This window comes from Phyllostomus discolor, chromosome 1 (assembly GCF_004126475.2).
Source record: "Phyllostomus discolor isolate MPI-MPIP mPhyDis1 chromosome 1, mPhyDis1.pri.v3, whole genome shotgun sequence".
Lineage (NCBI taxonomy): Eukaryota > Metazoa > Chordata > Mammalia > Chiroptera > Phyllostomidae > Phyllostomus > Phyllostomus discolor.
Window position 1 is genome coordinate 25,503,841 of NC_040903.2, and position 26,726 is coordinate 25,530,566.

The 26,726-nt window shown below is 42.4% G+C and overlaps 1 protein-coding gene across 21 annotated transcripts in view; it reads left to right on the forward strand.

The window, feature by feature from the left end:
• LIMCH1 (LIM and calponin homology domains 1) overlaps positions 1 to 26,726 on the forward strand; it is a 316,639-nt gene that overhangs the window by 133,715 nt on the left and 156,198 nt on the right. For 20 of the 21 annotated variants that reach the window (XM_036020029.1, XM_036020033.1, XM_036020045.1 and 17 more), the window contains exon 3: positions 14,619 to 14,688. The exons of the other annotated variant lie outside the window; for it this stretch is intronic. In XM_036020029.1, coding sequence (XP_035875922.1) covers positions 14,619 to 14,688 — 70 coding nt within the window. The remainder of the gene's footprint in view (positions 1 to 14,618; positions 14,689 to 26,726) is intronic. 21 annotated transcript variants of the gene reach the window in all.

Genomic DNA, 26,726 nt, shown 5'->3' on the forward strand with positions numbered 1-26,726 from the left:
CGGACCTACTTCTGCAGATGACTGGATGGAGACCAGTCATCTGGCCTCCATCCAGGTGACTGGTGGTAGATCCCAGTGTCTAGAGCTCTTTGTTGAGAGCTCTTTCTCTAACCCAGATGCTCATTCAAATCTCAGCAAACTTGTGCCCCTGTGCTCACTGATTTTGGCCTTAGCAGGCTGCTAAGAATTTGATAGGCCTTCTATGTAGGATTCTCCCTTGTCTTTCTGCCAAATCACAATTGGCCTCCCTGACTTGGCCTGTCTCCAGCTCTTTGGCACCAAGGCTCATTAAGCTTTTAAGTTCAAGCGAGGACATTTCAACCCACTCTTTTTTTAGAGATCTCCCATGAAAAGCTGCTTTTTGTTTGAAGATTGGCCTGGCTTAGGTGGGAACTTAGGCAAGAACTGGCTATCCTATTTTTGACCGCCTTATGTTAAGGAAGATGGAAACAGATGAAGAACACGGAAGGCGAACTGGTGCGACTCAGAATGAGCAGAATGGACCCCCAGTGTTGCCCTTTAAAAAAATCCCCACCAAATAAAGAGCCCTTGGTTGCTATTCAAAAGAAGGACTCTTAGCACAGTGTGTGGGGGGTTACTGTTCCCATTCAAACTGCGCCTTAGCATCGATTATAAGAGGCTACACGAGACCCTCATGTGCATTTGAGCATTGTGCACTGGAAACATTCTCAAGTTCACCCATCTTTGCAAGAGTTTTGTCTATTTAAAAGTATATAATTTTTGTTACAGCTTCTTTTCTCTTAACACATAGTTTTACATGACCTGGACCAAGAAGAGCAATTATAGAGCATGTTTTGATGCTTCCAAAAATGTGTTCGAAATTTATTTTAGCAAAATTATCATTCAGAAACCACTTCCCTCAAAATATGCAATGAGACCACTTCTTTCAAAATAGGTGATTTCCTTCCCCCTATCAGTCTGTGCCTTAAATAATATGAAACTTCTGCTCATTAAAATCATGGGCCTAATCTCTTTCCTACTGCACCAATTTATTACACATTTGTTAGAATGACTGATTGACTTTTAAAATTATAACAACAGGTTTAAATATGGGCTGCTTGGGTGGTAGAGGAGAAACTGGCCTATCCCGTGGCCTGCCTGGGGAGTTACATGGGGGATTAGGATTTGCTTGCATTTGAGAGGATTTGGTAGCTCCTTAATTGTATTTCCCTAATAATCCATTTTTTCAATGTGTCCACTGGGCTGTCAGGCTGGGTGGGCTGGCTTCCCACAGAGAAGTGGTCAAAATTCCTGCCTCGAGTGCTCCTTCCTAAATGTTTCCTTTGGTTACCCACAGAGAGGACCTTTTCTTAAATATCTCATCAAGGACCCAGTTCATAAATGATTTCTTTTTCCAGTTAACCGTGCAGAAATAGACTTCCCCCTGTGTGTTAAGGGGAAGAAGAATGAGTGCATGAAAAGGACACATAGAAAGTTGAGACTTTATGGCTGAGTGATTAGTCTACAGACCACTGAGGACTCTGCCACGGGGCTAATATTCCCGAACATGCTGCACGGTTCCCGGCGCCCCCCCTCACAAGACAGGACATGACTGAGGTGCCCTTGTCTAGAACCTGGTGTCCCTCACTGTCTGGGAGCAGTGTTTCTGTGTGGCTTATCGAAACCACCCCTTTGCACTGGCCACTGAGAATGACTATTGTTCCTCTGATTCTCTTTGCATTGCCCCACTTGTGTGCCTTTGACTGCAGTTCATTCCAGCCACTTGAGTGCTCACTTCCCTGTCCATTCCCATCTTTCTAAATCCTAAACCCACACATTGGGCACCTTTTCTTCCACTAAGGTACCCTCTACCTGCAGCCTGAATCCAGCGCTTCCTTCCTCCTCGCAGTGCCCTTGGCAGGGATAACCGAACACCCTGGGGTGGAGGCGACGGCCTTGATTTCGAGTGCTCCCGCTCATTTCTGATTTGAAAGTATTTGGCTTTGTCCAGAGCAAGTAATCCGTCCCACACATGGGACTACTCATGAGGTTGTCTGTTTTAACTTTCTGTTACATTATAAATTCCTTGACACAGCGACAGTGACTCATACAGTTTTCCATGCTGCATGGTGCTTGCACGTGGCAGGAATGCAGTCCATCAGAAGAGAACGGAAGAAGGAAGATAATTCCAAATTAAAAACTTTTAAAATTATTAACATGTTCATAATCAATCAGTGTGTACTCAGACAATGCTATATTTACTCAAAATGGGCCATAGGCCTAAAAGGTAAGAACTAAAACTATATCATTCTTAGAATAAAATGCAGGAGTATATTTCTGTGACCTTGGATTAGAAAACTATTTCTTGCATATAACATCAAAAGTATAAACAACAAAAGAAAAAAGAGAGATAAATAGGACTATGTCAAATTTAAATGCTTTTGTCCTGCAAATGATACCATCTCCCAGCCCACAGAATGGGAGAAAATACGCTATTTGCAAATCATATATCTGAAGAGGAACTTATATCTAGAATACATAAAGAACCCTTACAACTCAATGATAAAAATAGGAACAATCCAATTAAAAATAGCAAAAGATATCTGAATAAAGATCTCTCCAAACGAGACATAAAAAGGAGCAACAAACACATGAAAAGATGTTTAACCTCTTTAGTCTTTTGAAAAATGCAAGTCAAAACCACTATGAGATACTATCACACCCACTGGAATGGCTGTAATTAAAAAGGAAGACAGTAAGTGTGTCCTGGATATGGAGAAATTGGAATTTTCATGCATTGCTGGTGGGGATGTAAAGTGGTGTAACCACTTTGGTAAACAATTTGAGTTCCTCAAAGCTTTAAATGTTAAGTTACTGTATGACCCAGCAATTATACTTCTAGGTACATATCCAAGAGAAATGAAAACATGTGACCAAACAAAAACTTGTCATGTTTATGACAGCATTATTCATGATGCTCAAATGATGGAAACCACCCAAATGCCCTTCAACCACCGAAAGGATACATAAAATGGGATATATCCATACAACTGGATATATCCATATATCCATATGGATATATCCATACAATGCAGTATTATGTGTCCACCAAAAGGAATTAACTATCAATAAGGGACACAACATGGATGAGCCAAAACCATTATGCCAAGTGAAAGAAACCAGTCACAGAAGACCATGAATTATATGATCCTGTTTATGGGAAAAGTACCGAATGGGCGATCTATAGAGACAGAAAGTAGATGTGGGTTGTTTACGGCTAGGGGCTTGTGGTTGGGTGAGATGGGATGTTACAGTTAATGGGTATGGGGTTTCTTTTAGGGAGATAGGAAACTAAAATTAGTTTGCAGTGATGGTTGCACAATCTTGTGAATGAACAAAGAAAAGTCAGATTCTAGTTTCAGTGGGTGAACTCTGTGTTATAAAATGCACACATACACATACATTATGATATTCAAAATTTTGCTTCAAGATGTTTACTATGCCCTTTAGAAGACTCATTCCAATGTTGTTTAGTGCATTTCTAGATGCGCTAGTATCACACTGTAATGTGCTGCCAGATGCAGAGGAAATAACAACACTAAAACTGAATATCAAAGGCACACTCATTAAAATCAGGAAGCAGAACAGAACAAGAAAGTCCATGGAATGGAGAGATGAGACTTTATTGCTTAAATACCACAGTTGTCTTTTACTTAAAGCCCATTTTCTATAACCGATGAAAAGGCTTTGTTTTTAGTATTAATCCTTCCCTGTCGGAGCTTCTGGCCCCAGGAAGACACTCTCCATTCCTCTGAATAAGCCTGCGTTTTGTGTTTCTGCTGCCACCCAGAAAAGTAGAATGATGTGTGCCGCGGGAGAGGGAACAGCCATGGTGCCACCCCCCCACCTGCAGCCCTCTTCTCGTTTGTGCCATGTGCTACATCAAAGGGAAGAACCCAGAGACTTCACGACCTTCTTTGGGGCCAGCCAGCTCACAAGTGTCCTTTCGAGAGGAACACAGTGACTCCATTAATCCCCACCCTCCATTCCCCAGCCCAGCAGGAACTCAAAGAAATGACAGTGATTGGTGGGAAGGAACCGGAAGCCTGTCAGCTGATTCTTTTATGATGTGGTTGCCTGAACCCACCTTTAGTCTTGGTGCTGAGAAAATGGTTCAGATGTGATTCACCCAACTGTGGTTGCAAAGTTGCCAATGAACTTGAAGTCTATTGGAATTACAAAACTGATGTTTTTAGCTTCTGGATACTTTGCAATTGTTGTTTGTTTTATATCAATTTACTCACCAAACAAATTGAGGCCCTACCAAGGACTGTCCCTTATAATAGAACTGGGCTTACAGAGAGGATTGACCCTTTGCCTGGTGGGAAATTTGGACAGTTTCGGTGATTTATGATAAACAGGGAAGCCAAAGAATGTTGGCACCTAGAGGGGAAAGATACACTTCCTACCTAGGAAATGGTTCAGAGAGAAGGATGAGCTTGAAGCTGGGTTTTGAAGGATGAGTAGGAGTTTGCTAGGCCACAAAGGGATGTGGAGAGGCTTGTGGGAAAGGCAAGTCAGACAGAGGGGACAGCAAGCTTGGGAAAGTGCTCAGCAATACGAAGGGGCTTTGCATGCCTAAGGAAGGAATTGTGGCCAGAGCCCGGGAAGAAATGGGACAGACTGGAGATGAAGGATGGGTATCAGTTTGAGAAAGACCTTGAGTAACATGCTAAAAGTTTCAAAAGCATCCAGCAAACAGTAGGCAGCTAGCACGGTCTCTGTGCAGAGGAGCATGGCATTAGGTTTACTTCTGAGGAAATGACATTTGTTGGAGACTTTTGGTTACTTTTTGCTGTGCACCAAACACAAATATTTGAATAAAATGCCATACCAAGGAGAAACAGAAATGCTTCTTACACCTGTTTTGCTATATTCATCCTTAATTTACAACCTTACTATGTATAGGCTGTGTTTCCAAAGTTCTTTCCAAATCACTCATTTAGAACTTGGAAGTTATTTCCCCACAGAACTAGTGTTCTTCGCAGAGTCTTAGGTAATCCACACCACAGCGGAGATCATGTCAGTCCCACTGAAGAACCCAGTCCCCTGGGGGTGGGGGGTGGGCTTAGCACCATACCTGGTGTGGGGTGTTCAATAACAATTGGTGAAATGAATAGGACATCAATCCAGAATGCTAACTAGCCACATTAGAAGCTGACCTACCCTTTCTAGGACAGCAAAGGCCTCGTAGCTCTTAGCCTTTCCCTATCACCTGCAGGATGACAAGTTAGGTAGGGAGACGGGAGCCTTGGCAAGAAATACGGCTAGACTTTGGCAAGGAAGCAGGACCAGAGGCAATGTGGGCACAGCTGCAATGTAGCCGAGGTTGTCCTTGGAGCTCCGTGCCGCCTTTGCTTTGTCGGCACCCTCCCTTCCTTCCTCCCCATCCCCAGTTTTAGGGACTACATTCATGCGGGCCTACCCTCCCTCAGGACTAACGTCATCTCATTCCCTCACTGCAGTCCTTTCATCACTCCCAACTCCCAGCCTAGGGTGAGCCGCAGACAGGACGCTTAGGAGGAGCCGTGAGCCAATAGTTGACACATCGGATTTCCACCTGTGGGCAGGGCTGGGGTTGAAACCTTCTTGGAGGGGAAGAGACGATAATAATCGCTGCCACTTAGGAAGTGTATACTCTCCACTAGGCCTGTGCCAAGTGTGTCACCTGCACGTGTCACACTCTCATGCCATGGCTTGTGGGTATTACGTCCCCACTTTCCAACATCTGAAGCTCACGGATGTTGAATACTTAAATAACCTGCCTAGTGAGTGGCAGAGTTGGAGCCCAACCCAGGTCTTTCTGTGTCAGGAGGCCCTTATTACTCTCTGGATTTTATGGGTCCCAGTTCTGGAACTCTGGGCTCTGAGCACTTCTTGCTCAAGGAGTATGGAGAGCCAGGGGCTGGCTGCTTCCCTCACTCAAGTCTGGGTACAGAAGCATTCAGAGCCACATCACAGCAGTTTCACTTTCCAAGATATCTGTCCACCCTCCTGACAGTAAACTCAGCAACACCGTGTTTTAGCTGTGCAAAAGAAATACTAATTACAATCATTTATCCATAATTACCACATAGCACAATGATGATTACATGTATCTTTGCCTCTGTCACAGCAACTCGAGTCTCTCTTTCCCTGTCTTTTTGGGGGGTTATACTAAATTGTGTTCATGTATTGCCAGCTTTCACAGTTCATGGATTCCGCTTCATCTTAAACTTGTAGCTTGTAAAGGTGGGGAGGAACTTAAGCAGGAGGCATCATGGGAAGGGCAGCTTGGGGGTAAAGGGGCTTGCTTACTAGTTGGAGGCATCGGGAGGACTCCTGCAGAGGTCTTTGGAGGGGAAGCAGCACGGCCAATGCCAAGGGTTAGGTGGGGCCAGTTTGCACGTGGTGGGCAGGTCGAGGAAGATGACCGAGACTGGTGGCTGGGGATTAGTTCTTGAAATGCAAAAAGCTAAGCTTCATGGGAAAGCCCTCTTCTCAAAGGTAGAAACCTCAGATGTGTGTCTAGTAACAGTTTCCTAATCTAGGTTTTTTTATTAATTCTTAGGTTTCTTCTAATCCAAAAATCTCATAATTTCAAGACTGCAAGAATGGTCATGCAGAGATTGGCCTGTGAGACAAATTTAAAATGAGTCAAAAAGGAATCCAAGATATCAGATAATTGCTGTAGGTTCCCTTCCATGCTTACAGATTATTTAGTTGTGTTAGGTTTTTTTTTAGTATAAACATCAGAAATGATGTGAAAGAAGGACACTAATAATGGGTCCATTTGTTTGTAATCTCCCAAATTTTTGCTCTTCTCCCTCCTGCTGCTTTCCCAGCAAGACCCAGGGGGAAAGGCTCTGCCCATGTGTGTAATTTTGTACTTGGAGACAAGGGTTAATGGGAAAAGACCTTCTGGAGAGCCATAATCATTACGGTAATGCTGGGTGCTATGTATCTCCTTATATCTCAGTGGGTTAATATAGTAGAAATGTGCTTCTCACTCCCATGTAGCCCAACTTTGGCAGCAGGGAAGGGTGGAGATGACTCGCCTCCAGACAGCTGTTCAGGGGCCCCAACTAACAGTGACTCCATCCTTAACACGTGACTTCTTCAGTCTTCCTCGGTGCCAATGGGGAGGAGAGAGAGAATGGAGAATCACCTGGGAGAGATTTTCGGGGCAGGCCTGGGTGATACATATTACTCTGCCCGTGCCCCATTGGCCAGAAAGCTCTGTTATATCACTACAGAAAATTGCAAAGGAGGCTGGCAAATGTAGCCTAGCTGTGTGTCCAGGAGGGACAGGAGACAAGTTCGGTGAGCGGTCTCTGCCACAGGAGCTATGCTGAATAGTAACAGTACCGCCGAACCCTGGAATTCACAGAATTAGGCCCAATTTCTTGGAATTTCAAGTCTATAAAGGCCTTTTAAAACCTCTTATGATCTCTTCTTTAGGCATGTTCAAGCCAAGTGGCTTAAATAGAGCTATACTTCACACACTCTGGACAATGCATAGCCCCCCTCAGACATTTGGTAGATATTAATGATGGCAATTTGCATTCCTTCACTATTTTGTTCATATGAAATTCCCCCTTTGGTCCAGGTTTCACTTTCCCCCTTATTTTAGTCAATTTTTCTTGACCTCAGAAAGTTTATTAAGTTTCCTGCTTTTGCCAAGGCACCTCTGAAAAGAAAGCTTTAAAAATGACATCTGTAACAGGTTTATGGTCAAGGTTAAATTGATCTCATGCTTAGGTTAAAAAATAGTTGCCATGTTAGATTAAATGAAAGAGTAGATACTTTTGTCTAAGATACCATGTCAAACCCAGAAAGTGATCAAGGAAACCACATAGAAAAACACCAGTGAGCCAAATTAAAAGTGACACAAAGTAGGTAATTTTGTGATCACAGTTGCCTATTGCAGCTGTATAAACTGAACTAAAAAGAGATGATGATGTAATCTTTTGTTGCAAAGAATAAAGTAATCTCCCAGGAGATTAGGCATGAATTCCCCACCCTGTGTTCAAGGTCCAGATAGCATCTCTGCCCTCCCACAAACACTAGAATAACTATTAGACTTGAATTTCTGAATTGAATGACTGGTGGAATATGCTAAATTTTTCAATCCTTTAAAAATTTTACCTTTAATGTGTATATTTCAGTCCAATAACAAATACACTGCTTGTTGGTATAATGCCTGCTGTCTGGATGGTCTGTAACATACCTTTGTAGTGATATTCTCAGTGTTGTGCCCCTTGAAAAGCTATTATATTGGCTGCTGGAAGAGTCCATTTGAGACAGAGCCACTCTGTTGCAGAGTAGACATTTGAGATTATTTTTTAAATTGCAAATGGAAACAAGTTTCTTCAGTTTGTATCTTATAACCATTGAAGTATGATTGAGAGGCTACCACGATGTGGTGCAAAGACTTATCAAATGCAGCTTGAAGTCTAGTCAGGACATCAGCTTCATTCCTGGATGTCTCACCAATTGTCCCTTTAAGGAATCTAATCTTTAGTCACTTAAGAACAGTATTCCATAGAATGGGTTTGGAGCATGTCTTTAATTCACCTTCTCGAATACTCAGGAAGGCTGTGCAGTAGGTGGCTGTGCATGACAGGGGGCCACGTGTGAGCACAGTTCTGGTCCTCCTGTGGGTTTTAAATCTATGGGTGAGCATGCCCATGAGGGAGGCAGTGGGGTCCGCCCTGTCTTCCCTCGTGTCCCCTGTACCCAACTTCAGGCCAGATCATTATGCAAGCTCCATAAAAATTTGCTGAGCACATGAAGGAACATAGGGGGCCTCTTTTTGAAACAGGTCACAGTATGTTTTAGATTTAGAAGATTTAGACTGTAAGAGTTTAGTAGACACCATTTGATTTGTATATATGAAACACATGTATTTTTGCTTACATTGAATGCCATGAACTTTTTTCATAATCAAAGATTCTCCAAGATCCTAACGTTTTTTTCCTGTTTCTACATATTTCTCACCAGACATATTAGGCCAACTATATGGTTTGTTGACTTGATTCATTTATGTGAGATTTTTATCCAAAAGTGGCCAGGAAAAGAAAATAAGGGAAACTTCTTTTAGTCTTTGGCAGCTGGCCAGTGGAAAAGCTAAAACTAAAATAACTTGTGCTTACCTAGCAAAAAGGGACATGCTCAGTATATTACATGAGTGTCAATGTGCAAGCTTCCGTTTACCAAACACCAGCAACACATTGTCCCATTCTCTCCTCACCACAGTCCTGGGTGGAAGATGTGTGTGTCTTTTTTTTAAATCCTCATTTTATTCAAGGGAAAACTTGGCTCTGATCAAGCCACACCCCAGTAGAGTAGCTTATCGTTACCTTGCGTTGGATTCACCTGTTAAAACCTTGACCATTTAATCCAGATTCATTGTGCCTTCCTCTTCATGAAGCTGAGTGTTATAAGTTATAAATGTGTGATATTTATCTATGCTTTCTGATACCCATATTTTAATAAGCAAAAGCTTTATATATGAAACTAGTTATAAATTTATGTTTTATCTATTTGCATGCAGTGGGGATTTGAAATGATGAATCAGAGTATCTCAAGCTCTGTCTTTCAAATCTTTGGATGTACTTCCGAGTGCATTGTATTTAGGAAATAATTAGACACCTCACCGGGGCCTGGATATCGCTTACACCCTGGCTCTCATGTGATAGATCTCCTCCTTTCGCTTGCTCTGCTTGGCTACATTGGCGTTTGAATGTACTGAGCCCACTCCTTCCTTCAGGCCTTTCTGCTAACTGTCCAGTCCACCAGAGACTCTTGTCTTTAATCTCCCCTTGGCCAGTACCTTCGTAGTCATTCCATGTTTTTCTCAAATGTTACCTCCCAGAGCAGCCTTCTGACCACCCAACTGAAGTGCCACCTGCCTGACCTTTATGATGTTTGTCTTCCCAGTGCTTATGCGACCTGAGATTTTCTTCTCTTTTATCTGCCTGTTTATTTTCTGTCCCTCCCACTGCTGCACCTTTAAGTAGACACCACGTGATAAGTCGACCAGTTGACCCAGATGATACGTTCCGAAGAGCAGGACCTGTGCTTGTCTTGCTCGCTGCTGCCTCCCCTGGGCCTAAAACTGTGCGCGGCACACAGCAGGACTTGATAAATAACTGCTGGGTAAATAAAACATCACAAAAGATTTCATCCTAATCAGGCCTCACATCGGTATTTTTAATTATCTTTATTTTTGTTTGTAGTTGTGAATATAGTTCATGCAAATGACATGTGAATGCAATGTGAATGACTACAGATGTTTAATTTTTTTGTTGCGTAGAATTATGCCGGTCTTCCAGAAATGTCATTAGATGAGAACAAAGGTAATCTGTTAACAGATGGAGAGAGCAAATTACTTGCTCAGGCCTTCTAGCTACAGGTTTTGGGGAGCACAGACCAGGTGGGACATTGGTGTGGGGTTCTGCTCAGTGGGGTGAATGGCCACCTTGCATTCTCTGCAGTCCCTGACGATGAGGTGGGAGATCACCCACAGAGCAAACTTGATGAGTCTTATACTTACCCATCTGCCAGCAGACATCCTCTTGCATTTTCTTTTCATTCCCATCTGCTGATATTATCCCATTATATTTAGACAGTTTTTGTTTGGGGTGTGTGTGTGTATATTGATTTATGTTTTGCTTAACACTAAAGCTGGATTTTCTCAAGAACCAAGTTACAGATTAAAATGGCTGGCTTAAGACATGAAGACTGTCTCTGAAAATTAGCTGGGCACGTCTCTGGGGGAGCCCTCGCATCCGGCCAGGGCTCAGTCTCTTCTTCTGCAGAAGGGGTGGAGAGGATGCACGGCCTGTCTGTACGGACAGGGCAGTTGGAGGACAGTGCGTCTCAGAAAGGTTGCAAACATCAAATGTCATTGCTTTAAAGCATGTCATCATTAAGTATTTATTGAAAATAGTCATATTTTAATTTGCACAGGAAGGCAATAGTGCTTTTTAGTAAAATTGCGAGTGGCCTTGACTCTTACTTGTAGCTGTTCTGTGAAACTTTCTCACTTGCCTCCTATTATATAAAAAAATGCCCTCAGTCTAATGCAGAATACCAGAAAAGCAGGTGTTGGGCATTTCTGCAATGTGAATTCAATGTTATCTTTTATCTTTGTGTTTTGTAAACTGTGCATGAGACTGGGGCAGTGTTTATATGAAAACACACACCTGTCTTGGTCTTGAAAGTATTCCAAATGTTTAAGAGCACTGCGGCTTTTTATTTTTTTAATATGTGGTTAAAATTTTTGATAGATATCATAGATTTTTCTTGCTCTTTTAATTATACTCTAGCATTATAGTTGGGTTTTTTTACAACTTCATGTGACAGGAAAGATTTCTTCCATACATGTATGAGTCTACAAATGATGAATATAATGGAGTATTTAAGACTGCTTAAAATAAAAACATGTATAAAAGAGGACTTGGTGGAGCCATGATACTAACATTTTTAATACAAGTTTCAGATATAGATGACAAAAAAGAGTGCCTCTTTAAAAGGTGATTTTTAACTTACAATTTTTTGGGGGGGGAAGGGTGTTTGTTATTTTTTCTACTTTGGTCAATTAGCAAAAAGCTTGGGAATATCTGGTGACAATAGTATTTTATTATTTCACTAGAAATGTCTCAAATATTAGAGAAAGTGGTTGATCTAAAATGCTGTGAATCGAATTACTGTAAACACACACAAATGTAGAGAAACATTGATATAGAGAACTTAGTGAGCACCAGGCTGTATGCTAGCTTCTTGCATGTTTTGTCACATTGAAGATTCGGCGACACCCATGCAATTGGTGCCATTACCTTTCCATATTAAGGATGAGAACACTGAGACTAGTGGACCTGCCTGAAGTAACAAGCCCAGTGAGGGCCAGCCGGGTGTTGGCTTCCGTCGGCTGGACTCCCAGCCAGTGCCCTCGCCCTCCCACCAGCCCCGTGTGTCTGCAGTCACAGCCGCTGGAAAGGACACAGGCCCACATGGATGGATAAGGCACACTCTTCAAGGCAAATTTTTCAACTTCCAAGACGTATCATTAGGGAGAAAGACAAGGTGTAGGACAGTGTATAATACATGCTACATCTGTCTTTTTAAAAAAAATATGTATCTTTATACATTTTCCTTGGAAGGTCTTGAAGGTTTCCTTCTGGGGCCTTGTGGGACCGGAGTGACAGCAAGACTTGCGGTTTACCGAATATCCTTTTGATTCCTTTTAAATGACCAGTGCTGTGCACAAATGCTATTTTAAAATCCAGTTTAACATGACATTGTTAAGAACTAGTGAGAAGAGTCATGTATCTTTACAATTCTGTACATTTAAAACTGCTTTGGAGACGTCCTCTCTATGTGTGTATCTGAAGCCGCGAGACGTGGGATGGGAGCCGTGTGTTAGGGCGCATGCGTGCGGACTCAGGCAGCCCGGGTGCCGGGCCGGCCGTGCCACTCGCCCGCTCTGGGCGAGTTCCTCCTTCCTCATCACCGGGCATCCGCTTTCTCAGCCCTCAGCTTCCTAAACTGTGAAGTGCAAAGCACGAACAAGTTGCCTTCCAACTTAGAGTTATAAACAAACACTTTTCAAAATAGACTCAGTTCATGGTTAAAACTCAGTGCGTTCATGAAAAGCGCTCCATCTTGGTGGGCAAGCAGGCATGCGTGCTCTCCGGTGTCACCTGTCGGTGGCAGCACGTTACAGTAGCAGTGGAAGTTACATGCAAAGTCCTTGGTGAAAACACAGAACGCCCTATCGGTCATAACTACTGTAGGCACGTTTCTTAATATAGCAATGCATAGTGGTGTCAAAGTGAAATATAGGCTGCATTCAAGACTAACCATCAAACTATTTCAAAGAATCTTTTGTTATTATGGATTTGTAGAAATCTATTAAGGACAGATTCTTCACAACTGATTATAATCTCGGATTGCATGATTTATAGGCATACCTCATTTTATTGCGCTTCATTTTACTGTGCTTCACTGATGTTGAGTTTTTTATAAATTGAAGGCAAGACCCTCCACCAGCAACAAGATTTGGACTGATTTCATTGCAGTGGTCACTTTATTGTGGTGGTCTGGAACCGAACCTGCAGTATCTGTGAAGTTTGCCTGTGTAATAGAGGTTGGCAAACTTCTTCTATAAAGGGCCCACTAGTAAAAACTGCATGCTTTGTGCATCCATATGTTCTCTGTCGTAACTACTCAGCCCTGCACAAATGCATCAATAGACACCATGTAAGTGAACGGGCATAGCTGTTTTCCAGTAAAACAGGTATTGGGCCAAATTTGGCCCATGGATTAGAGCTTGCTGACCCCTGGATCATAGGAAGTTCCTGGCCCAAGTTTCTCTTTATGTTGCAGCCTGAGATAAGTTACCTGACTGCCTCTCCTTGAATTTCTGAACGTGGGAATAAATGCTCTAGTTCTGCAGCCCCTCTTGACCTCCAGTTTTCCCTTTACGAGTAACCTTGCTTTCAAATGCTACATTCTACTGCGTCAGCCCGGTGCCAGCCCTACTTTAGTTTTACAAGTTGCTTTTTTTTCTTTCTTTTTACTCTGAATTGGTGTTTTCTGAAGACAAGGACCATATTTTGCCATATGTGATACATACTTTTTGTGCAAATTTTTGAGGGAAAAATAAGGAGCGCATCACACATAGGAAGTACCTGAAATACCTTGTATCTGTTCTTATGTTTTGTAATTATTTATTACATAAACTTTCTTGTACCATATATGTTCAAACACAAATGCTAAAATTCCCTTATAATACAAAAAACAAATATCTAAATAAATTAAAAATCAAATTAAAAAATTAAAACAAGAGATTTCTTTTCCCTGAAAATTTGGGTCAACAACATGGGTGCGCATTTTACCCGGCAAAATACAGGTCGTTATAATTTTTTTCTCTTGCATTCCCTTTGTTGTGTTACCATTTTTACCCCCAAGATATTTTTCTCACACATCTTTTGTACCTAGGGATTTGTGGTCAGCCTTGTTTAAAATCTTCAGGACGTGATTGGTTAACCTCTTGCTAAATGTATTCTTCCCTTTCTTAAGGCAGGCTTGATCACATTTAAAAAGTTATTCTCCTCGAAGAGCAAGAGTGTCTGGAGGTAGTGAGTCTTGGCAAATTATTTGGGAAGATAGATGTGGGTCTCTGAACTTAGTGCATGCATCCCAGGGAAGATCCTGCCTCGGCCAGAAGAATTGGGACCACGCCCTGCCTAGGCAGTAATACCTGGCTCCCATCCTAGACAATCCCTCCCAGCCTCCCCGCCCCCTGCCCCCCCCCCCCACCGCCCAGTTCCCATGTTTGTCCTTTCCCCCGAAGCATCTCCCAGTCTCCAACCTCTCCTCTCTGCCAACATTTCCAAATTCCAGCACTTCACCTGCCATGGACAAACTCGATGTTGGCAAAGCTCTTCACCTGTATGCACTAAGGCTCGTAGATTATTGAGATTTACCACATACTTTAAATTCACTGCTTTTCTTATTCAGCAATTTAACTATATAGCCCTGGATAAAGGTGATTTGTGTGATCCATCTTGGTTTATGTCTCATTTGACATTCTGCCTTTTCCACGACAGGTTGCTGAATGCTATAAAGCCAGGACTTGTTAAAAAGATCAATAGATTGCCTACCCCCATTGCAGGATTGGTGAGTATCCAGAATTGAGATTTATTTTCCAATATTCCTTTGCTCTAACCTCAGGGTCATGACAGTGCCATTTATTACAATTCTCCCTTGCAATATATATTGCACTTGAATGAGAATGCATTGAAGTCATTAAGCTAAGAGGTCACTTAAAAATGAAAGGTTGCAGTTATGAGTAAATGTCATCTTAATCTTTGTTTGTATTTTTCCCATGAGTGATAAGGGCCTTTATTTTTAAAGGGGTAAATTTGTTTCGGGTTGAGAGGTGGATAATTAGGCTGACCCCGGGGCAGGAATGTGATCGTAATTATGGTTTCTCATTTCAGCGTTCACTGCATTCCCCTGGAATCGGGTGCCGGGGGGGGGGGGGGGGGGGGCAGGGCAAAGAAGTAGAGAGAAAGAGCATTTCATGATTACCAAGCATCACTTTTGTGATAAATTGCTGTTTTTAATCTTAAAAGTCTACTTGTGTTTACATGCCACATTTGTAGACTGACTCTTCTAAAGACACAGGGGACACTAAGATGACCCTAATGTCATCTGGAGATCTGCTGAAGCAAAAGCCCTTGCCCTCTGAACCCACCCACACCCAAAACTGAGAAACTGACCAGTTCACATACGGTCAGGAGCAGGATTTTTTTTCATGCATTGACATGTTCATAATTCTTGGCAACTAATTTTAATTATTTAATTGATGTTGCCTTTGTGTAAAAGATGGGGAAAAGGTGGAAGGTCAGGAGGGCAGACACACCTCAGGTCTGGAAGGCACTTGGCACCTGCACGTGTACAAGCACCCGCACACGCATGTCGTGTGCACAGAAAGCTGAGGATGTGTGTGCCCTGGTGATGGCTCGCTGACTGTTTCTATTATGACTGCCTCCTCTGCATGTGGTTTTGCAGAAAACAATGAGAAAAATGTCAAGAATTTAGGCAGGCTCCTACTGTGACCTTACTGATTGTTAAGAAGTTTTATAGCCATATCACGATAACTAATTGAAAATAGACATTGAAAAAAAAACCCAATTGTGTTTGGGAACTGTGAAGGTCATGGTAATAAGTACATGGTTCTAGCAAGTTGAATGTAATGGATCGTTTTTTCTTGTAAGAATTACTATTTCTGTGAATGCATTCTATTTCCCATACTGGTTAGTAGTAGGTTAATGATTAGTCATTAAAAATCCTTCCAACTTCGTCAGCATCATGTTACCAAGTAAGTTAATAGATAACTAGGTAGATAGGCTTGGAAGGAATGAATTTGAAAATTCTATGAATAACCAATCTATAGATGTATATTATATGTTGCATATATTAATATGTAATAGATAATTTTAAAGCTTTTTATTAAATCCATCTCTTCTGAATGTTAAGGCCATAGTCTTAATGGTACAGATGAACTTCTGTTTGGCCCCAGGCCTGTGGCAGCTCCAGACCTCAGGGAGTGAATGTTACAGGAGCAAAACACGCAGGAAAAGGGGTCTGGTAAAATCCACAGGAACAGAAAGAAGCAAGCCGCTCTGAGACCAGAAGCTACAGAGAAAAGAATTTTGAACCCTTACTTTAAAATGTGAATCATAAATAATTTTAGTAAAACTAATGGTTGGTATATGTGTGTTGACCTTTATATCATTGCTTATTGTAGATCAAATGTTCTTTTTTATACATTGCCTAAATGTTGGAGCAGGCAGGCAGTTTAAGATTGCAAGGGGGCCTTGGTTGCTTTCCTCCATTTATATCCTTCACTTTTGTTTCTCCTCTTTCCTTCTTCACTTGAATTTTCATTCTTCTTTGTCCTTTCCATCATTTTCCCTTTTCCTTGCCCTTTTCCAGCTACCATTTTCCCACTGACCTTCATCTGTATATTCTCATTATCCATCTGTTAATGCAATGCTATGATTTATAATATGAAATATATATTTACTCTGTCCGCTCTGGCACAGAGTTCTTAAAACCCTTGGATTTCCTAAGCAACAGGAGCAATGGGAGCATCATCTAATAATATTTGTTTTTTTGTCACTGGTTCCTGAAATAGCTTCAGTTATGTGAAAGTTAAAGGTGTACGTTTCTATCCAGAGCAAGCCCCATTCAACCACACCTGAGTTAATGTCAATGAGGTGACTTCTGGAAAGTCCCCCTCCTCCCAAGGCTGGAGGCTGGTTGCCAGGGAAACCAACCAGGTGATTAGAGGGTTGGAACCTTCAGTCCCACCCCATCCCCCATCTCTGGAAGAGGAGAGGGGACTGAGATTGAATTCAGTCACTGCTGACCAATGATTTAATCAATCATGCTTATGTATTGTAATAAAGTCTTCATAAACCCCGAAAGGATGGGGCCAGAGAGATTCCAGGCTGCTGAGGCTGTGGAAATTTGGGGAGAGTAGCGTGCCCGGAAAGCATGGAAGCTCCATGTTTTTTCCCACAGATACTGCTCTGTATACTTTTTTAATCTGGCTATTCATCTGTATCTTTTATACTATCCTTTATAAGAAACTGGTTAACATAAGTAAATGTTTCACTGTCAGCCACTAGGGCAAATTAATCAAACCGAAGGAGAGGGTCACTCGAACGTCTGACTAACCGTCAGCCAGCTGGTCAGAAGCACAGGTGATAACCTGGACCTGTAATTGCCATTTGCAGTGAGGGCCGTCCTGTGGGACTGAGCCCTTAACCCATGGAATCTGATGCTACCTCCAGGTAAATAGTGTAACAGTTGGGCTCATTGCTTAATGTCGTTTAAAACACACACGATGAAGTTATCTTTAGTCTAAAAAATCTTTACCTAAGAATAGTTAATTACTGCCGCTTACTAATGTCCTGAATTTGCAAATCTGGTCAAAACCTTTCCCTGTCTTTCAATTACTTTCAGATCAAAGTTTCCAAAAACCAGTGTGTTAGTTGGGGTCTTGGCAAGAAGTAGACTTACCTTACCACCATCCTCCTTGTATCCCATTCCATGAATGTTCTTCTAGGCTCCTCTCTCCAAACCTACTGACTGTTCCCTGTCCACACCCATTTTCTTGTCTTCTTCATGACTTCAGCTCGTCATAGCATTGACCCAGATCATCACCCTTCATCTGAACTGCGGACCCCTTGTTCTGTGTATTGGACAGCTCCATCTGAATGTCCTAGCAGCATCTCAAATTTAACATGTTGAACTCAAACTTCAGTGACCACTCCTGCCCCTCCTATCTCCCTGTATCAGTAAAGGTAGCATAGACAGGCAGTTGCCCCCATTCCACTTTCAGAGATTTTGGTAACTTCCTCCAGCCTGCCTACTTCTTCACATTTCTCTGGCCACTAGACAAGGCCTAAGCAGGCCTTTCTCATCTCTTGCCTGGTTGGTTACAGTCAGCTCCCACTTCCTCAAACATTATTTACTCCCGGGTATGATGCCTTTCTCATGATACTTCTTGGGAGTGTAATACTCTCCCCCTGCTCTTCTTGACAAAATCTTATTTATTAAGACCCAGTGCAAAACCACCTTCCTGGTGAAGTCTTGAGCATTTAAGGTTCATATCATCTTTTGTTATAGAATGGAGTTAGCATTTCTTGGTTTAGGAGTAGATAAGTTAGTATGTTAGATAAATGATAGCTGGTTGAGTATGCTATCAAGGAGTAAGAGTTTGAACAACTGTTGTAGTTTAAAATGAAGGCGTGCAAATGGCTTAGTATCCATGGTAAGACATTGTATCTTTAAGCAGTCAGTTTGCTGTGATCAGTCTTGTCAACACCCTTCACGGGTTCAAATGATGGCAGGTGTCCCACTGATGCACTAAGAGGTCCCAGCACCATCATGATAGAACATCTGCCAAAATAGCCCACCTAAATCCACTTCTGAGGAAACAGTCAGACAAATCTAAATTGAAGGACACACCTAAAACAGCTGGCCTTCCCTCTTTAACACTGTCAGTGTCGGTGAAGACACCCCCCCACCCCCAAAGCTTAGAATATGGTTTCAGGTCAAAGGTGACTAAGGAGACAGGGTGCCCTGACAGCCAAAGGCCATGTGTGATCCCTGACTGAGAACGAACAGCTATAATAGACATTATTGGGACACTGGGGACATTTGCATGTGGATGGAATATTAGATAATAGTATTCTCTCATTGTTGGATTTCCTTCGTGTAGTAACGATCTTGTCAAAAATAGCTGCGTGTATAGGGGAATGCTCTCAATGTTGGCAGATGTGCAAGCTAGAGAATTTAGAGATGAAGTATCACAATATGTCCAACTAATTTTCAAATTGTTCAGCAAAAAGAAGTCTGTGCTTATAGTGTATTGTTTTACGCACACCCACACATGGACAAAGGGGGAGGGTGGGAGACAGGGAGAAAAACGGAGGGAGGGAGGGATCGAGGAGGGAAATGGAGTGAGGTGTTGGATATGAATATGGAGTATACAATTGTCATGGTCCTGCTCTTTCAACTTTTTGGTAGGCCTGAAAATTTATAATGTAGAAAGTTAGGGATTAAGTCTCTTCTTTTTGAGTGGATGGGGGACCTCAAATTGGCAGTGCGTTGGAAGATGGAGGCCATCTTCATGTTAGTACAGATGCAGCCCTTTATGTGAGTGTGTTCTTTACGTGACATTTTCTTCCTCCTGCTTTTGTGACTGTCAGGACCTGCATTGGTTTCTACTTTGGCAGGGGGGTGACAGGCCACTGACCATCCACTGACCAAGAGTCCTCAATAGTCTGGGCCATGGAGATCTAAGACACAGCACCGGGGGGTTGACCATGCCTGGAACCCGAGGCCGTGAGCCCTAATGGCCTAGTGTTGAGAAGAATCCATTAGGATGGCCCAGCTGCTTGACTTGAAGATAAGTAGGAAAGTGTGTTTTCACGTAGCCATCCCAAATTGTAAACACATGTAGAGTTTACCAAGGCATGAATAGGTGTATTTTAGCCCCTGAGTTGAGCTGTGGTTACAAAGAATTCAGGGGTGAAGGTGTTAAAACAAAGTAGTTGAAAATCATTTCCTGGCAAGAATGCAAAGACCCCGGATCCGGGCCTGGGTTTCTTCTGTAACGATCGCTGACACATGAAGCCGCGCGGTGACTGCCTGCAGATGCTTGCATTCTTTTTTAGGTGTTAGTGATACTGTTAGCTATTGCCAGAGAGAAAGACCTCAAATTTCGGTTTTGGCATACCAAAAAACTTTAAAAAGAATGCTGCCTGCCCTTTAGTCTGCCAGTTCCTTAGTGTTGCACAATCAAGCCACATCCTGAAACTCAATTTAATGGTCATCAGAGATCATGCTAAACTGTTCAATTCCAGAAACTTCAGACCGTGTGCAAGAAACATAAGTGTCCTCAATTCTTGCTCACAATATGAATTTTGTAATGAAACTTTCTTTAGCCCAGGTTTTAATTGGAATAGCCATTGTGTGTGTGTGTGTGTGTGTGTGTATGTGTGTGCGCGCGCACATACACACACACATGTAAGGGATAATTGGAAGTAGATCATATTTGGGGATTCTGCCCTCTGGGGCTGAACCTTCCTAGAGCTATCACTGAATATTTGCTTGATCTTGTATGTGAATCCAGGAGTGTAAAAGCCATCTGTGAAAAAGAGAATTCTACAGCTGAAAGGGCATCGTAGATACACGCACACACAGGAATTAGTTGCCCAAGGCCACAGAAATCATAAAAGCTAAGATGCCTCCAAAGCCCTGGCCACCCCTTTCCCAGTTGTGTGACTCACAGGTGTTCCCAGCTGACCGTGGAACACGTGTAAATGACATTATTTTACCTCTTGTGAGAAGGAGGGGGAAACTTTGAGTTCATCATTTTTTTTTCTCCTTTTTCCCCTTTCCTTTTGAAAGATATTTCAAAGTATCTTTCTGAGCTCTGTGAAAGGCCTCCCTTCACGGGATGTCTCCCAGCCTGGCGGAGGCTGGGAGTTGGATGCTGGCTCAGCGGGATGTGGCCGGAACGTACCTGGTAGAATTACCCTGCTATTTAGTTACTCTAACCCACTCAAAAACTTCTACTTTAAAAAAAGGATGTATTTTTCTTTAATCAAAATGTAAAAGTTCAATTATTTTTAGAGATGAGCTTCCTGAAATGGATAAAAAATGCAAGTTGATATAAACTCTGCAGACTTTAGGAAGCTTTCGAAAGGTACCTGCTTCACTTTATGAAACTGGCCCCAGAGCAGTTGACGGTCCCGTGTGTGAGGGGGTCCGAGGAGGAGAAACGGTAAAAAGGCAGTAGAGGTTTCCACGCCATGAAAAGATAAAATATATTGTCTGTATAAAAGGCGAATAGATGAAGCTGTTGCAAACTGAGTAGTGGGAGCGAAAGGCCTTTACGCAAACTTTATAGTTTTAGAACAGTGACAACGCAGTGTGCTTGAGTCCCACACGTTTGGTTGGGGTGTCTACCTGCTAAGAAGTGGTTTCATGCAAATGCTAACTGAAGATTAGCTCTTGTGTGTCTGAGCTCACACTTATCAATGTCTTTTATTTTAGGTTTATAGTCTACAAATTCCATTTAAAATTTCTAGAGCATTTACCTTTCCTCCAACAGTTTATCCCACAGTTTCTCTTACAAAAAGCTGGTCCAAAGTTCTGTTCTCTGCGTCTGTATCTCTTCTAGCTAAAATTACTGTTTTAGGCCAGGAGAGAGATTGGAGGTTTTATCATCAATGAGTTATCACAATGATGACCATGGTATATTAAATACCTACCACATATCACATGTACTAGATTATCCTTCATAGACTTTACAAGTGCCCTGCGATGTAGCTATTGCTGTGTCTTTACTCTGTATCTCAGGAAACAAAGGTGCAAAGAAGTAAGTTACCAGCTTTGCAAAAATAAGAATGAGATTTGGACCTGGGTTTGCCCAGCTCTATAGTCTATGCCTTTTCTACTGTGTTACACTGTCTGCATTATGCCTTTTAATGTGCCATTGAACCTTGAGCTCCTGAACCTCGGTTTGGAGGCATCAACCTCTAGGGAGATCTCATATGTCTTTTAGAAGACAAACTTACACCCTTCTCTTTTAAGATCTATTACTTTCACCAAATTGAAGCAGCGGTCTATTTTAAAAGTCACTAGAATGCTAATATTCCTACTGTTATCCCTATAAAATTAGTCTCCATGTGGCCCCATCTCAGCATCCCAGGCAATGATGCAGCCATTCAACAAAGATAGTAATAGGAGAACATTAGAAATCTCTATTGTGGTCTTTCAAATGTCAGAGTGGTTCCATTCATAACATGGAGCAACACTTCCTAATATGTACTCCTTTCTCCCTTTCCTCTCTTTCTCTCTTTAATCTCTCTCTCTCTCATATATACACATGCACAGCAGTCTCACACTTGCCAGCTTGCCTCAAATATCTCCCTACCTCCAACTACCTAAAATCTTCCAGACTCGCGCTATCTTAGCTCTTCTCTTTCTTGCGGTTGGTTACCCCTTTCTCTGCCACTACTAACCCTCAGACTTTTCTGTTGCAAATCAATCTAGTTAGACTCATTCCTTTCAATCTCCTCTTTACCCGTAATGCTGACTCAGAACATCAAAGACTCAGAAAGAGGCAGACATAGAATTCTCCTTCAGCGGCAGAATTTCCCACCCAGGATATTTTCCTGCCACACTCTGCTCCTTGTAACAGCTGCATGTACAGTCATGCATGCTAATAGCTGCATGGCCACTCTGGAGGTGGCCTTGCTCTTCTTTGGGGAACAAATAAAAACCAGTAGCTGTGCTGTGTTCTGTGTGAAGGAGGTACATTTCACTGAGGGGAATGAATAGACCTTGGGAAGAATCTCAGCCAAAATTGAATTTAATGACACACTTTCCTTTATCTTCATCCCTGGCTCAGTGAGAAAGCCTCAGTGGCCTCCCACACCACACACAGGAGAAACGCTCAATTTGCTGCCCTCGAGTTCAGTGCCAGAGCTGAGCCAGAGTAGGGCTGGTGGTTAGCACTTTAGTAGACTGAGACATAAAAGAGACTGTCGGGAAAAACAACAACAAAACACATGAGGTCTTGAAGACATTCAATCCTGCACTCAGTGGAACGGGGGAAGTGACCCTGGGGGACTCGGAGTGTATCTGATGCCTCTTGAGTCGGATGGTTTGTGTGCTGCCACTTGTAACAGTTTTCACGGGTAGTTCCTGAAAGTATGGATTGTCTCATGTCCATCATCTTCCCATCCCGCTTTACATGGCTGCCCAGCACCTGTGGAGAACAATCCAAATGCCTTAGAAATGCATTCAAGGCTTTCCCTGAGCTGTGGTTACAGCCTAGGTTTATCTCCCACGACATACGTCACTCTTAGGAACTGTTGCTCATTTATGGCCGCCCTGAGCCACAGACTTGGCCGTATAATGCATACAAGGAGAACACCGTGCCAGTTGGTGAGAACTGTTCTCCACGGTGAAGTGGATCGGGTTTGAAGGGGAATTCTGAGGCCCATTGTAGCCGGCAGACTTCAGGTTATTCACTGAGCTGCTTGTGTGAGGCCAGCAAGTTACTGACCTTGTACACGATTTTGAGTACTTCGGAAGAAGCTCTCAGTAAGAGTTTTTGGTTCTTCCCATACATCCTGTGGTTATTATCTACCTTTGGATTTTCTAATTTAGTGAATATATTAGTTACTGTTAGATTGCTGTGTAACAAATTACCCCAAAACTTAGTGGCTTAAAACAACATTTATTGTCTCTTAGATCCATTGGGTTGAGAATCTGGGCATGACATAGCCGGGTACCTGATTTGGGATCTCTCACAAGGCTGCCATCAAGGTATTGGCTAGTGTCACCTCAAGACTTGATTAGGGAAGAGTCTCATTAGGGAAGAATTTAAGTTCACTCCTGTAGATATTGGCAGGATTTTGTTCCTTGCAGGATGTTGGCTGCAGCCACCCTCGGGCCCTTGCCACATGGGCCTGTCCACAGAGAACAGCTCACAGTGTGGCTGCTCGCTTCAGTGGAGCGAGCAAGCCAGAACCCCAGAGAGAGAACAAACCAGTTGGAAGGAAGTCACAGTCCTTCATAAGCTAATCACAGAAGTGACATTCCATCACTTCTGCCATATTATACTAATTAAAAGCAAGTCACTAAGTCCAGCCCCCACTGAAGGGGTAGAGATTTCACAAGGACCTGAACAGGAGGAAGAGCTCACTGAGAGCTATTCAGAAGCTGCCTCCCACAGTGCATGAAATGGTTTTGTCAATCTGGAAGTCTGTCCCTTGCATTTATAGGACTTTAGCGATAAGACAGTTTCCCTTGGACCACCTGTCTTGCATGACACTAAGGTCTGTTTCCCCTTTTCCTTCTGCACAAATGCACTCAAGAGAGATGGTATGTTCCCTCTTGCTTTCCAAGTGAAAACCTGCTTATGACCTAAGACATAATTCCTGCCTTTCAGAGGGTCACTTTCTAAGGGACAAATATACAAGTAAGGTCTAATAATGGTAGCCCGTGAAATGTTAATGAAATAATATACAAGGAAGAAATTTGTATTTGAGATGAACACTTGGGAAGATGCGGGATCTGAGCTGGGCATCCACAGATAGCGAGATCCACTGGAGTCAGGGAAAAGACATGCTAGCCCCTAGGGATGGGATGAGAAGGGCTCTGAGCCACAGGAGCCTGGGTCTTGTCTGGGCATGACTATTAGCTGCATATGGCTGGAGCTGGAGCCCCAGGGCCCCTGTGAGAAATCAGTGCTGTGGAATGGGGACCAGCGATAGTAAGTCGAGACCAGAAATGCCATCTGGGGGTGTTTGGACTCATTTTGTATGCGATCAGAGCCACTGCAAACAAAGGCATCTTGTGTTCCAGATAACTCTGGTACCCATATGGAAAGCAGATTGTGGGAAAAGACCAGCAAAAGTCAATTAGCAGACAAGTAGTCCAAATAAAAGATGATGAACATCTAAACCTTGGTATAAGCAGTTGAAATCAAGATGAGAAAACAGGATTTATGTTTCTATGTTTTTCATTGACTGTAATATTCCATCCATTGTAAGACATCATTTTTTAAAGTATAACTAATGAAAAAAAGCTGCCAATTAAGTTGTGACACCAGCAATGGAAAGATGCATTTTTATTTCAGAGGTTAAAAAATGTGCATTGTAGAATTAATGACATATAGCAAATAATCTTAGGAAGGTAACACCTGCATTTTGGACTTGAGCAGCCTGGAGGACAGTGATGCCTTTAACAGGTATCGTGGGAGCACAGGGTGTGGGATGGGTTCCAGGAGAGGAGATGAATTCTCTTTTGGACACATCTGACAGATATTCATGTGCAGATGTCTGGCAGACAGTTGGAGATGCTGGTTTGGAACTCAGGGAAAATGCTATAAAAATTGGAGTAGGTTAATGAATGGATTATTTTGAAGTTAAATCTGTATGCTTAAGTGTATGTAAATACAAATTATTTCATTTTCTATGATCCCAAGCTTTGAAACTCCGCCCCTCCCCCTAAAATTTGCAGTCTTATCTGTGGTGTGTTTGATCTACACTGGCTGAGATGGGGTGGTGGGTGACGGGAACAGACGGGTGATGAGAGGAGTTGAGCCCACGGGGGACTTCACTGGCAATTGCACTTTGATAGGAAAACCATGACAGATAATGACTTAGAAAGGTCTTCATATAATTGACAATTCATTGAATATAATATCCAACTAACCTCCTACCTTCTAGCTTCTCTTGTACTCCTTGATACTTCACTGTTAGTGCTGGGTAAGTTCATTAGTTTGCTAGGGCCGCCATGACATTATGGTAGATATTGGGTGGTTTAAGCAACAGAAATTTAATTCCTTGCAGTTCTGGAGGCTAGAAGTCAAGATCAAGGTGTGGGCAAGTTGGGTGTCTTCTGAGGTCTCTGTCCTTGGCTTGCTGATGGCCATCTTCTCCCTGTGTCTTCACGTGGTCTTCCCTCTGTGTGTGTACCTCTGTCATAATCTCTTCTTCTTATAAAGACTCAATCGTATCAGATCAGGGCCCACTCTAAGGACCCCACTTCACGTAATCACCTCTTTAAAGAGGTACAGTACAGAGGTACTTTCCAGTACAGTCACATTTCTGAGTTACTGGGGGTTCTGACTTCTACATATTAGCTGTGGGGTGCAGGGGGCCACAATTCAGTGCGTAAGCCAGCCAAGCACCCAATTCTTACTCACATGTGTTATGAATGCCTAGACTTACTAGCTAAAGTCTAATATCCTCTTCATGCTCCACAAATTATTTTTCCAAGCTTGTTTCCATAATTACCGTGCGTCTCTGCGGAGGTGGAAGGTTATATATAGCAGTGCTGTAAAACTTTTTTTCTAGCTTTTTTTCCTTCCTGTTGCAGGAAAAAAAAAGAAAGAAAACATTCTTTGAAGAAAGAAATGACTTGTTCTTCCTTATCTTTCATTGAATAGCATTCAAGAGTTTGTGACATTACATCAGTTCCTCACTTTTTTCCCTTAGGAACAGACCTTCAGCTAGGAGCTCTGAGGAAAAAAAATATATAATAGCAGGAAATAACATATTTTGGTCTAAGTCTCACTTCTTTCGTTTTCATAGTCATAGCTTACCTACAGAAGAGACTTCTGTGGAACTAATTTTTAGCCTGTACTCCAGACCCTGTTGTTTGGCAATGAGAAAAAAAATTCCCCAAATATCTGAAAGCATTTTGTGAAAGAGTAAGACTGTGCTAGGATGAACCAGTACTTCTCTTCAGTCGCCACAATCTGAGACTGTTTTTGTAGGAAATGTGCCTTGGCAAGCATTTCAAAAGCACTTGCTAGATGCCTTTCTTGTCATTAACTGGCTTCCTGCTAGAATCTTAGGTCTCCCCTCATCTCAGTGGGCGTAAAAGTTAGTGCCCTTCCCTGTCATTCTCTCCACAACATAAAACACTGTACTGCTGAGTAAATTGGTGTTTAATCTGTCTTTTATAAAATTTAACTTTATTCAGTTTAAAGTTCTGATTTGACAAATATTTCTCGTTTTTTTAAATAAAAGTAGGTATGTTTTTTTAAAGATTTTTTAAATTAATTTTTAGTTTTAGAGAGGGAAGGGAGGGAGAAAGAGAGAGAGAGA